Source organism: Myripristis murdjan, chromosome 9 (assembly GCF_902150065.1).
Source record: "Myripristis murdjan chromosome 9, fMyrMur1.1, whole genome shotgun sequence".
Classification (NCBI taxonomy): Eukaryota; Metazoa; Chordata; class Actinopteri; order Holocentriformes; family Holocentridae; genus Myripristis; species Myripristis murdjan.
The window spans coordinates 35,125,694-35,138,828 of record NC_043988.1 but is presented as its reverse complement, the minus strand read 5'-3'; the positions used below and the strand labels follow the sequence as shown (position 1 = coordinate 35,138,828).

The window sequence follows — 13,135 nt, the reverse complement described above, 5'->3', positions numbered from 1 at the left end:
TCTGATAGTCTGTGATATTAAAGTGGTGAATTTATGAGAAAAAAAACTCACTTTCCTTCTTGCTATATCCTGTAGAACGAGGAAAAACTATTTTTCCAAGTTATTTCTTGTAATTTTTTGACTTTACAATCTCAGAATTTTTTTGTTTTTTCCCCGCAGATTTGTGACTTTTTTTCTTGAAAATTTACCGCTTTAATCTCAAAAATTCAGAGTGGTTTTGTCAGAATATTACTGTGTAATTTTTTTATTTTATTTCTCCCTGCAGTGACGCCACGCCGTCATAGCTGCGACACCGTGCTTTAACAAAACTTTGTAACAGCCGATAAAATGAAGCATTCTTCAAAAAACAGAATCATAACACCAACTGGATGGAGAAATTGCCATGACTTCACAAAGTATTTTCATATCGATATCGTATCGATGATTTTGATTTGATATCGTCCACATCGTTTCCCTTTGAGATATTAATATCGCACATGTTCATATCTAGATAACGATATGATAATGCTGTGTTGTTCTGTTCTGGTCCACACACACATTTCAAAATGCATCTGTTTCGTTCTGTTTTGACCTTCTGTCGTCGTGAAAACGGCGTTTTGGTCTCCGAAAAAAACCAAAAAACCAACTGATTTGATAACAACGCTGATGTCACCGGCGCCGCTTTGCTGTTTTGCTCGTATTCGCTCTTTAGGCGGCGCTCCAGCTCCTCCTCCGTGCCTGTAACCCTTGTTTTGATCTGTCATGATATGAGTGATTATTCTTAAACAAGAAACTGACTGAGCGCTGAAGCAAAGTTGATTAATTATTGTAATTCTGATTATTAAGCGGTCGAATCGTTTTATTCATGTGTCACGTAAAAGCTCCAAAATCCGTCTGATTCCAGCTTCACTAAGATCCTGAGACTGTCTTCCTTTTCTTTGTTCACGTCTTTTGTTCATGTCTTTATAAAATGAACGCTCTGGGTTTTTTGAAGACGTCACATTCAGCTCTTGCATGATTTTTCTCCCCTCTAGACGACATGTTTAACCGATTAATCAGGATAATGACATCGACAAGCCCAGCTGCATGAATGTGAGTCTTAAGGACACATGAAAAAAAAAACAAGAAAACAAAACAAACCGTCTGAGTGGAGTTTGGTGGTTGAGCTGTTTTAAAATCTCCCTGAAGTTCCCGTCCTGGCGTGGTGTGTGTGCTCCGGAACAGCGGCTCCGAGCGTTCGCTGTTTCCTGATTGGTCAGATCGGTCAGCTGGCCGGCCGAGCCAAATAAACACAGCAGACTAGGTATTTTTGATTCTGTCTATTTTGAGCTTCGCCTGCTGGAAAAGTGACTGTTGTTATCAAGGCACCAGACACACACACACACACACACACACACACACACACACACACACACACTCAAAAAGAGTTTCTCAAACCTGCAATCATGGGTGTTTTTTGGGCGGTTTTAATTTTGGGGCTATTACCGTACATTCCTGCCCGGTTTAACTCTGGGACGGAGAGCGAGCGCAGACGGAGCGAGCGCAGGACGGCGGCTCAAACTGAAACCAAACACACAAATAAACGACCCGCGGCCTCAGGCTGACGGCAAACACGTGTTGTGTTTGTTTGAACACGGATGAAACATACGTGCTGGCCGTTCAGTGCACAGAGAAGTGCTCTTTGCTCTGTGTCCTGCAGTACCGCTCATGTAGTAACAGTTGTAGTAGTTGTACTAGCAGTATATGCAGTAGTACTATTAGTAGTGGTAGTGTTAGCACTAGCGGTAGTAGTACAAGTAGTTTTGGTAGTAACACTAGTAACCCTAGCCGTAGTAGCAATGTGTCCTCTAACCCTAACCCTAACCCTAACCCTAACCATGTCCTGTTAGCTTAGCATAAAGACTTGAAGTCTATGGGAGTTGTTAGCCAGGTTTCCACAAAACGTTGGAGTATTCCTTTAAAGGAACACTGTAGTTTCATGATGTTTTACTACCATCTGGTGGCTAACGTTTGCAATGTCTGGAGGCTGTATTTTTGTAGCATAGCTCTATGTTTTCATATATTTTTGTAACACTTATGTTGACACATGAGGTTGGGGAAGTAGGGAGGAGCTTCAAGAAGTACCAAGGGTCAGCACCAGGGTCCTCACTTCAGTTGAGTGTAATGCCCCTTTAAAAGCATGTGGTTTGCAGTCAAATATCAGCAGTAGAAGTAATTACAGTAGTAGAAGTTGTAATAGTAATAGCAATAATAGCAGACATTGTACAAGTAGTAGTTATAGTAGTAATAGTAGTCGCAGTAGTGATTGTAGTAATTGTTACCGTAGTATTAGTAGTAGTTACAGTAGTAGTTACAGTAGTAGCGGTAGTATCAGTAGTAGTAGTAGTATCAGAAGCAGTAGTAGTAGTAGTATCAGTAGTAGTAGTGGTATCAGTAGTTGTAGTGGTTGTAGTAGCAGTAGTAATATCAGTAGTAGCAGTGGTCCGAGTAGTAGTATCAGTAGTGCTAGTAGCATTAGCAGTAGCAATAGTAGTATAAACGGTAGTAATAGTGGTAGTAGTTGTAGTAGTATCAGTAGTGGTAGTAGCAGTAGGCTACAGTAGTAGCATTAGCTGTTGTATTATCAGTATCAGTAGTAATGGTGGTAGTAGCAGTAGAAACAATAGTGGTAGTATAGGTAGCAGTAGTAGGAGTAGGAGTAGTAGTATCAGTAGTACTGTAGTAAACTGACAGTCTCAGTGTTGGTTGTCTCCCTGTTTGTTTCTGTCTCTTTAAAGTCTCTGGTTCTTGGAGTGCAGTGCTGTGTGAGCCACGCTGTAGCAGCAGCAGCAGAAGGAGTAGTAGTAGTAGTATCAGTAGTAGTAGTAGTATCAGTAGTGGCAGTATCAGTAGTAGTAGTACTAGTAGTATCAGTATCAGTAGTAGTAGTAGTACTAGTAGTAGTAGTATCAATAGTGGTTCTTGTAATGCAGTGTTGTGTGAGTCACGCTGTAACCGAAGTAGTAGTAGTGGTAGTATCAGTAGTGGTAGTAGTAGTAGTAGTAGTATCAGTAGTAGTGGTAGTATCAGTAGTAGTGGTAGTATCAGTAGTAGTAGTAGTATCAGTAGTGGTAGTATCAGTATCAGTAGTAGTGGTAGTATCAGTAGTGGTAGTATCAGTATTGGTAGTATCAGTAGTGGTAGTATCAGTATCAGTAGTAGTGGTAGTATCAGTAGTGGTAGTATCAGTATTGGTAGTATCAGTAGTAGTGGTAGTATCAGTAGTGGTAGTATCAGTATTGGTAGTATCAGTAGTGGTAGTATCAGTATCAGTAGTAGTGGTAGTATCAGTAGTGGTAGTATCAGTATCAGTAGTAGTGGTAGTATCAGTATTGGTAGTATCAGTAGTGGTAGTATCAGTAGTGGTAGTATCAGTAGCGGTAGTATCAGTAGTAGTAGTAGTATCAGTAGTGGTAGTATGAGTAGTAGAAGTAGCAGTAGCAGTAGTATCAGTAGTAGTAGTATCAGTAGTGTTAGTATCAGTATCAGTAGTAGTATCAGTAGTAGTAGTATCAGTAGCGGTAGTATCAGTAGTGTTAGTATCAGTATCAGTAGTAGTATTAGTAGCAATAGTATCAGTAGTAGTAGTAGTATCAGTAGCGGTAGTATCAGTAGTGTTAGTATCAGTATCAGTAGTAGTATTAGTAGTAGTAGTATCAGTAGTAGTAGTATCAGTAGCGGTAGTATCAGTAGTGTTAGTATCAGTATCAGTAGTAGTATCAGTAGTAGTAGTTGTAGTAAACAGTCTCTGGCTGATGGGTTAGGGTTAAGTGATTTGGTGGTTTGCTGCTGATCAGCTGGGCCTCGGCTCTCGCTGACACTTTAGCCTGTTTGTTTGTTTGTTTGTTTGTTTGTTTGTTTGTTTGTTTGTTTGTTTTGAAGCCTGAAGCCCGGAGCCCAGCTCACATCCTCCGCTCGTCCGTTTGCACGTGGAAAGAAATCCTCCTTAATACAGAGTTTAAATCGGTCATTTCCACCGTGTCCTCTTTCCCCCTCAGCTCTGCTTCCAGCAGCGGGGCGTCGTCATAGTAACATGACCGAGCAGCACAGAGGGAAACTTTTTACGGGACTTTTCAACAAATCTGTGCCGCTTTTCCTGCAGACGCTTCCTGCTCCGTGTCCCTGCTGATAATCACACTGCAACCCAGAGATCCCCAGCAGTGTTTCTGTACCTCGTTTATGGGTGAACTGCTGCTTTACGTCTATTTACTGAGATGTTTTCTTCAAGGTGTCCAGTTTATATCAGACTTTAAAAAAAAAAAAAGAAAAGAAAAGAAAAGAAGAAAGACCACTAACAAGCTCCCTGAATAGTAAGCAGTTGGAATTGCAACCAATAAAGTGTGGTTAGCAGTGCATTATGGGAAGTGCTGGCATGGTTGTTATGCATCTTTGACCAATCAGACATTACAGATGTGGCTTTGTGTGTATGTGTGTGTGTATGTGCATGTGTGTGTGAGTGTGTTATGTTGTTAAATCAAGTGTGTAATATTTGAATTGAAACCCCAGGAGGAGAGCTTTAATGCAGAAAACTGAAATTAATTCAAATGAGTTCGGTCAACCAAACCAAAGCCATTTTCCAAACCACTTAAAAAAATAATTACAGCAACTGTTCATGTCTGATATTATTGAGTGTCTGACCGATACGGGATGTTTGAGAGTGAGACCGATACAGATTATAGAGGGGAGGACTTCACAGATTATCAATATGGCAGCTGGTGTAGTGAGTTTTTGAGCTGTTTTTGACCTTTTCTGTGTGGATTCTGCACTGATATGACCATGCAGGGCTACTCAGGAGGCTGCTATGCTAAACAAATAACTTTATTAAAGAATATTCAGCATTATGTATTGTCAACCAGTTCTAGAAATTAACCCTGAGAAAATAAAGAAGAAATAAATAGGTAAATAAACATCAGTACTGTTCGGCATCAGTCAACTGCTGATAAATTATTCTTAAAAAAACACACATATCTCTCTCTGTGTGTGTGTGTGTGTATGATTAAATATTGATTTCTAAATTACCCAAGGCATCTTTTTCTGAATTATTTCTTAACGCTGCATGTGGGTCAACATATACACTGATACTGATATGATATGAGTGTATTGGTGAAAATGCAAATTGGATCCATCCTGGAAAGCCTTGCAGGACGTGCTGGGAGCGTGAACTGTGATGATGAAATGTGTCCCTTCTCTCTCCCTGTAGTCGGGCGGCTGATGATGCTGTGTGAAGATGGAGGCTCCTGAATACCTGGACCTGGACGAGATCGACTTCTCTGATGATTCAGTGGTCAGTGCTGAGGGACGCTAAGCCCCGCCCACAGCGACCCGGCCTCAGCATCACTACCAAACTGATAAATAATAACAACAACAACAATAATAATAATAATAATAATAATAACATTTTATTTGTATAGCACCTTTCATACAAGAATTGCAGCTCAAAGTGCTTCACAATAAAAAGAAGAACATTTGAAACACATTAAATAAAAATAATAATTCAAAAGAATAAAACAGCACAGGGTGGAATTAAAAAAGGAAAAGGCAAATAAAACAATAAAAGACAACATATAAAGGACATTAGACTCATATGAAGTACAGTAGATACATATAAAGTACAGTAGACTCATATAAAGTACAGTAGACTCATATAAAGTACAGTAGGCTCATATAAAGTACAGTAGATGCATATGAAGTACAGTAGACTCATGAAGTACAGTAGATGTATATGAAGTACAGTAGGCTCATATAAAGTACAGTAGACTCATGAAGTACAGTAGATGTATATGAAGTACAGTAGGCTCATATAAAGTACAGTAGACTCATGAAGTACAGCAGACGTATATGAAGTACAGTAGACTCATAAAGTACAGTAGACTCATGAAGTACAGTAGACAAATAAAACAATAAAGGATAACACAGTGTGGAATAAAATAAAAAATATATATATATAACTGCTGTTTAGATCTACCAGACAGTATTAACCGTTACGGCCACACCACCCACAATTTACAACTGAACAGTTAACCAGAATATTATCAGAATCACAATATGTCAACATCCAAATCACAGGAGCTGCAGATTTTATTTTATAACTGAAGCTCGGCTGGGCAATATATCGATATTATATTGATTCTGTAATTCTGATTTAGATGACGGCCACTTTGACTCCACCTGCACATCTGAGACTCTAACCTTTACCTACAGAGGGGTTCCAGTTTTCATCACAGATTTCTGATCCAGCCTCTCTGATCTGACCTTTAGATGTATAATTTGGATTGTCATAAAAATAGTTTTCTTGTTTGTTTGTGTTTTTATTCAGAATTTAAAGTCTTTTATTTTTGGGGGGTTTTCTGTTCCTTTACACTAATGTGATAATGTCAACATTTTTATTTCAAAGCAAGGCTTGTTTTTCTAATTCTAAAAATTTTGATGCTGCAATTTGGCCCGAAATATTAGTTATCAACATCCTTGATTACTGATAAAGGTCGACTGATAGTGGATTTTTAAAGGCTGATATGATAATTATAGTTCTAAGCAGGAAAAGGCTGATGGCGGATTAATCAGCCATCAGCTGTTTAAGTTTTTTTCAGGGAGTGGAGAATCGCTTTCTGGAAAAATGACCTGATGTAAAGGGACAGTTACCTCAGTGTGTGTGTGTGTGTGTGTGTGTGTGTGTGTGTGTGTGTGTGTGTGTGTGTGTGTGTGTCCTGCAGTATTCGGTGACGTCGCTGAAGAGCATCCCTGAGCTGTCCAGGAGGAGCGATGGCCAGGCGGAGGAGAGAGCAGGTACTGCCCTCCACTTTTCACTTTGACAGAGCCAGGCTAACGACTCCCATAGACTTCAAGTCTTTATGCTAAGCTAACACAAAATGCTACCCATAGGAACTGAACCACTGGTCAGTATAAAGGGTATTTAGGCCAAAACGTTGAAGTATGCATTTAAGAAAACTTGTAGCTAAATGAAGCGAATGCCCTTCCTGCTCCAGCAGCTCCAGCCATCAACTGGAGTCGGGGTGTTTCCTCGCACGGCGGAGGCGGGATCAAACCCACGGGGCTCGCCGAGGTGCACAGCAAGTTCCGCCCGGTGAAGAGGGTTTCTCCTCTCAAACACCAGCCGGAGACCACCGACTCCGACTCGGACGGCAAAGCCCAGGGTCAGGGGCTCGGCCTGGGGGAACCAGGGGAGAGCAGCAAGGAGGAGCCCGGCTCTGACAAACCGGCCCAGGCCTCCACCTCCTCCGACGGCTCAGGAGGGAAGGCCAAGAGCCTGTGTGGCGGCGGCGGCGGCGGCGGTGTTGGTATCGTGGGAGGCAGCAACCCACAGGCTCTGTTCGGGGAGCTGGAGCACTACGATCTGGACATGGACGAGATCCTGGACGTCCCGTACATCAAGTCCAGCCAGCAGATGTCCACGCTGCCTCGCGTCCCGCACGACAAGCGCTCGGTGACGGGCGGCGGCCTGGGAGGAGGAGGAGGAGGAGGAGGCACGCTGGACAGGAACCGGACCGGCGGGCTGAAGGGCTCGGCTTTAGCGCACAACGAGCCGCTGAGCCTGGGCGGCAGCAGCTCGCAGACACAGGTAAACCGTCCGACCCCGACCCCGTCAGCAGAAAACCTGTTACACTTTCAGTAACCGATGAAGTCATTTCAGTAAAAATCTGATTCCAGCTGCACTCAGATCATGCAGACGCTGATTTTGCTCTGGTCATATCATATCAATATCATAATAAAACTCGGGTTTTTTCAACTAATGGGTTAATTAAACTGTTAGCAGTAGTAGTATCAGTAGTAGTATCAGTAGTGGTAGTATCAGTAGTAGTAGTAGCAGCAGTAGTAGCAGTAGTATTAGTATCAGTAGTAGTAGTAGTAGTAGTATCAGTAGTAGTATCAGTAGTAGTAGTAGTAGCAGTAGTAGTAGTATCAGTAGCAGCAGTAGTAGTAGTAGTTGTAGTAGTAGTAGTAGGATCAGGAGTAGTAGTAGTAGCAGTAGTTGTATCAGTAGTATCAGTAGCAGTAGTATCAGTAGTAGTAGTAGTAGCAGTAGTAGTAGTAGCAGTAGTATCAGTAGTAGTAGTATCAATAGTATTAGTATCAGTAGCGGTAGTAGCAGCAGTAGTATCGGTAGTATTAGTATCAGTAGTAGTAGTAGTAGTATCAGTAGTAGTAGTAGCAGTAGTAGTAGTAGCAGTAGTAGTATCAGTAGTAGTAGTATCAGTAGTAGTGGTAGTATCAGTAGTAGTATCAGTAGTAGTAGTAGCAGTAGTAGCAGTAGTAGTAGTAGTATCAGTAGTAGAGGTATCAGTAGTAGTAGTGGTAGTATCAGTAGTAGTAGTAGCAGTAGTAGTATCAGTAGTATTAGTATCAGTAGTATTAGTATCAGTAGTAGTAGTATCAGTAGTAGTGGTAGTATCAGTAGTAGTATCAGTAGTAGTAGTATCAGTAGTAGTATCAGTAGTAGTATCAGTAGTTGTAGTATCAGTAGTAGTATCAGTAGTTGTAGTATCAGTAGTAGTAGTATCAGTAGTAGTAGTATCAGTAGTAGTATCAGTAGTAGTAGTATCAGTAGTATCAGTAGTAGTATCAGTAGTAGTAGTATCAGTAGTAGTGGTAGTATCAGTAGTAGTAGTATCAGTAGTAGTATCAGTAGTAGTAGTATCAGTAGTAGTATCACTACTACTACTATTAATATCATAATAAAACTCGGGTTTTTTCAACTAATGGGTTAATTAAACTGTTAATTAAACTGTTAATTAAACTGAAACATGACCTGTGCTTTGAAGGCTGGATCCTATTTGCATCATTTTACTTCTTATATCTGGTTCAAGTGAAATGCACATGTTCACTCAATGAAGTGAATCTAATCTAATGTGATATTGTGTGTGTGTGTGTGTGTGTGTGTGTGTGGTGCAGTACTGCGTGCTGTCTCCAGTGAAGTGGTCGGACCTGAGGAAGTCCAAGTCGATGGATCCGGACCTCCACCACCTGCACCGCTCTCCTGCTGGAGGAGCGTACCAGCCCGAGCTGCTCTCCTCCGGCCTCCTCAGCTGCTCCTCCTCCCTCTCCTCCTTCTCTGACGCAGGTAAAAAAAAAAGAAAAGAAAGAGTTAATATTGAATTGAATTTGCATAAAGCTGCTATTCAGTTATTGAAGCAGGGTTTCCCAGTGTTATTATTATTAGTATTAGTATTAGTATTAGTATTAGTATTATTTAAATAAAGGCAAATAATACACACAACTGTAACGACATACTAGGGCCACTGTAGGGAGAAAAAAATTACTTAATAGGGGAGAATATATGAGAAGGAGGAATATTATGAGAAAAAAAAAATCAGAAATTCTGAGATTAAAGTTGGAAATTCATGAGAAAAAAGTCTCAAAAACCTTGGAAAACTAGTTTGTCCTCCTCCTGTGGGATCCAGTCAGAAGGAAATCCTGCTGGTTTGAGTCCAGAATCCCAATCTCCTCCTCAGCATCTGGACTCTGAAGAGACGTTGCTGTGACTTGGGCCACATTTGATTCACGTGTGATGATTTCACTGTAGCCATGTTTTCAAAGTGGATGTTGCCGTATTAAATGACCTATAGTGACCTCTGGGATAATGCCTCATGAAACTGATGTGATGCATTTTCTTTGGTTTGGTCAAGACTCTGGACCAGCTGTGTTTTCTCTATATAGACTTTTTAGGTAATCCCGTAAAGAGGGAATTACACAGTCTAAATAGCTAGTGATAATGATAATAATGATAATAATGATGATAACAGTCCACATGCTGAGAAATAAACAGCAGCCTCTCTGAGTTTCTTGCTGACTCATTTTTCCAGACAAGCTGCTGTCAGCCCGAGTCTTCCCCGACTCCCAGAGCCAGCGGCCGGGCGTGGAGCCCACGGGGGGTCCAGGGCTCCTGTTCCCCAGGCAGGACGGGGTGAAGAGCTGGGCCTCCTCTGCAGCAGGAGGAGGAGGAGCAGGAGGAGGAGGAGGAGGAGGAGGAGGAGGAGGAGGCTGCAGGGCGTACGGAGCCGGAGGAGCAGCAGCAGAACTGGACGAGGAGGCCAAGAAGCAGCAGAACATCATCAACATCATCAGAGAGGGACAGATCTCACTGCTGGTGAGTGTGACATCGTCAGAGAGGGACAGATCTCGCTGCTGGTGAGTGTGGGAAATAGTCCCTAAGTGGGGAAACGTTTTGGTTTCCACAGCCGATCATCAGCTGTGTGGTTTGTGAATGTGGAGAAGCAGAACATTATGAGGCGGCTGCTTCAACCACAAACTCACATTTTGGTTCTGTGTTGTGAAATCTGTAGCTCCCCCGCAGGATTTGCTCGATGGTTTGTTGTAGGGATGGGCATTTTCAGTGATTTCAATATTCGAGTACTTGAATTACGTTATGAACGAGTAATTGATTACTCACGAATTATATATTTTACCGTTAAAAAAATAAATACGGGAGGTCCGTACTTAACATCGGTTCCACTAGTGTTTCATGTCGGACACGGGCCTCCCTGACATGGCCTGTTGTTTACCAAACAGCAGCTTCTGGCTGTCAGAGAACATTAGTACATCCAACTGAACCATTTATGTGAACAAAAAGCCAACACTGAAAACCAAGTGCGATTCCAAATGCAGTTATTGAACAACTGCAGCAGGTCCTTCCATCACGTTATTGTGACATTCAGCTGCCAGACGTCACAGCGGTATGGACTCTGTTCTGTGTCGCTTCACACGTAACTGTCAATCAACAGCCTGAATCATAAACACAAAGTTCAAATAAATCTAATCTTCTCGGCTCTGGTATCATCACATCAGCGTGTGCTAACAGGGCTAGCGGTCAGCGTGTGCTAACAGGGCTAACAGAAGATGTGATGCGAGGCTGCCTGTTAGCCGTCTCTGCTGTTTTCAACTTTAACGCCACATATCTTGCTCTGCACGTCATCGTCGTCCTTTTTGTCAGAGTATTTCCAGAGATCGCTCTTCCTGGTCTTGGCTGACATGGTGCATGTGATGCCAAATGAGTTGCAGCCAAAACCAGCACACTGCACAGGTGCTCAAATAGTAAGACGTTACTTGAATACTGACATCAACAACGAGTACTCGAATACTCGAGTAATCGTACCCATCCCTAGTTTGCTGACAGGGAAAATGTGGAGAAATTGTAGGAAACAGGCCAAACGTTGAAAATCACCGGCATCGTGGTCCTTTTAACAAACACGGCCTCTCTGTCCTCCAGCCTCACCTGGCGGCGGACAACCTGGAGCTGATCAGAGACGAGGACGGGAACAACCTGCTGCACATCTCGGCCTCGCAGGGCCACGCCGACTGTCTGCAGCACCTCACCTCTCTGATGGGCGAGGACGGCCTCAACGAGCGCAACAACCAGCAGCTCACGCCCGCAGGCCTGGGCGTCAAGGTCTGTGTGTGTGTGTGTGTGTGTGTGTGTGTGTGTGTGTGTGTGTGTTAGGGACAGGATAATATGCTCATGTGAAGCTTCATGGTTCTCGCTTTCCCCATAAAGAGCAGTAGAAATACTTTCAGACCTGTATAATGACTGTATAACCTCATAACCTGACCTGTGGGATTTATTTCCCTCGTGTCGCTCAGGAAACCGTCTCCGCTCTGTTGTTGAAACGCATGAAGCCAAATCTGCCGAGGAGCAGATTTTCTGTGTTTTTGACAGTTTTTGTGAAAGTTTCTGATGAAAAACTGCACGACTTGTGGAAAATCAAATACCATAAATACCTGAGCCGAGTCGACGCTGCAGGGGAAAGCAGGCCAGCGATTGGCTCTTATCGTCAGACCACAACCACCTGGTCCTCACTAAAACTGTTACTGTGTGTGTGTGTGTGTGTGTGTGTGTGTGTCAGAACGGACATTTGGAGTGTGTGAGGTGGATGGTGAGCGAGACGGAGGCCATCGCAGAGCTGAGCTGCACCAGAGAGCATCCCAGTCTGATCCACTACGCTGCCCGCCACGGCCAGGTACACACACACACACACACACACACACACACACACACACACACACACACACACACACACACACACACATGAATCCTAGCGTCCTTCATGCGTCTGAAAAAGTTGTAAATGATCTAAACTTGATGCCTTAAAACGTGTTGACTGATCTTTTCTGTGTACATCAGATCACAGTTGGACTTGATTTCCCATAGCAGTTCATTTCCTGCCGTCTTTTTTTCTTCTTCTTCTACCTCCGTTCAGATTCATTTGTTCAGTCAGAGACAGGCTGCCTGTGCTCTTCGGTTTGGTTTGTGAAGAGATCTGAAAGTCAAGTCCAGTTAGTTTACAGCCCAGCAGATACAAAAACACATAATACAATATATAGACATGCATTAAGGAAAACTGAAACAATTAAATTAGGCTTAAAGGCAGCCTCAGTTCGCTTTAAACTGATATTTGACTTTCTGACACCCTCAGACAGCGGGACACACACACACACACACACACACACACACACACACACACACAATGTATTTTCAATCTCTCTCTCTCTCTCTCTCTCTCCCTCTCTCTCCCTCCCTCCCTCAGGAGAAGGTCTTGTTGTGGTTGCTGCAGTTCATGCAGGAACAGGCGATCTCTCTGGACGAAGTCGACCAGAACGGAAACACCGCCGTCCACGTGGCGGCTCAGTACGGCCACCTCACCTGTCTACAGGTGTGTGTGTGTGTGTGTGTGTGTGTGTGTGAGCTGCATTAAAGGCAGAATCAGTAGGATTTGTCATTGTGGTTTGTAAACACAACATCCAGAGTTGGCCCGTCCTCCCTGGATAAGCAAACCAACAGCAGCCAGTTTTCCTTCTCTGTAGGATGGCGATGGAACCCAATATGTAAAGCATTCCGTCGCCATCCTAAGAAAAAAAAAATTGGCACCTCCGTGTCCAACAGAAAACAGGCCAACAACGTGTCGCTCTTCATCCTCATCCTCATCCTCAGTGCTCACCAGCGGGTGATGAGTCTGTAACATTTTTTTGTTGTTTTTTGGAAAATCCTACTTCATTCAGTCTATTTTGTACCTTTCTTTCTTTCTTTCTTTCTTTCTTTCTTTCTGTCTTTCTTTCTTTCTTTCTTTCTTTCTGTCTTTCTTTCTTTCATTCTCTTTCTGTCTTTCTT

At 42.8% G+C, this 13,135-nt stretch overlaps 1 protein-coding gene across 1 annotated transcript in view; it reads left to right on the top strand.

The window, feature by feature from the left end:
• sncaip (synuclein, alpha interacting protein) overlaps positions 1-13,135 on the top strand; it is a 19,019-nt gene that overhangs the window by 2,429 nt on the left and 3,455 nt on the right. The window contains exons 2-9 of the mRNA XM_030059720.1: positions 5,219-5,302; positions 6,729-6,801; positions 7,002-7,594; positions 8,926-9,094; positions 9,837-10,120; positions 11,240-11,419; positions 11,874-11,987; positions 12,555-12,680. Of these exons, the coding sequence (XP_029915580.1) occupies positions 5,246-5,302; positions 6,729-6,801; positions 7,002-7,594; positions 8,926-9,094; positions 9,837-10,120; positions 11,240-11,419; positions 11,874-11,987; positions 12,555-12,680 (1,596 nt within the window). The 5' untranslated portion in view covers positions 5,219-5,245. The remainder of the gene's footprint in view (positions 1-5,218; positions 5,303-6,728; positions 6,802-7,001; positions 7,595-8,925; positions 9,095-9,836; positions 10,121-11,239; positions 11,420-11,873; positions 11,988-12,554; positions 12,681-13,135) is intronic.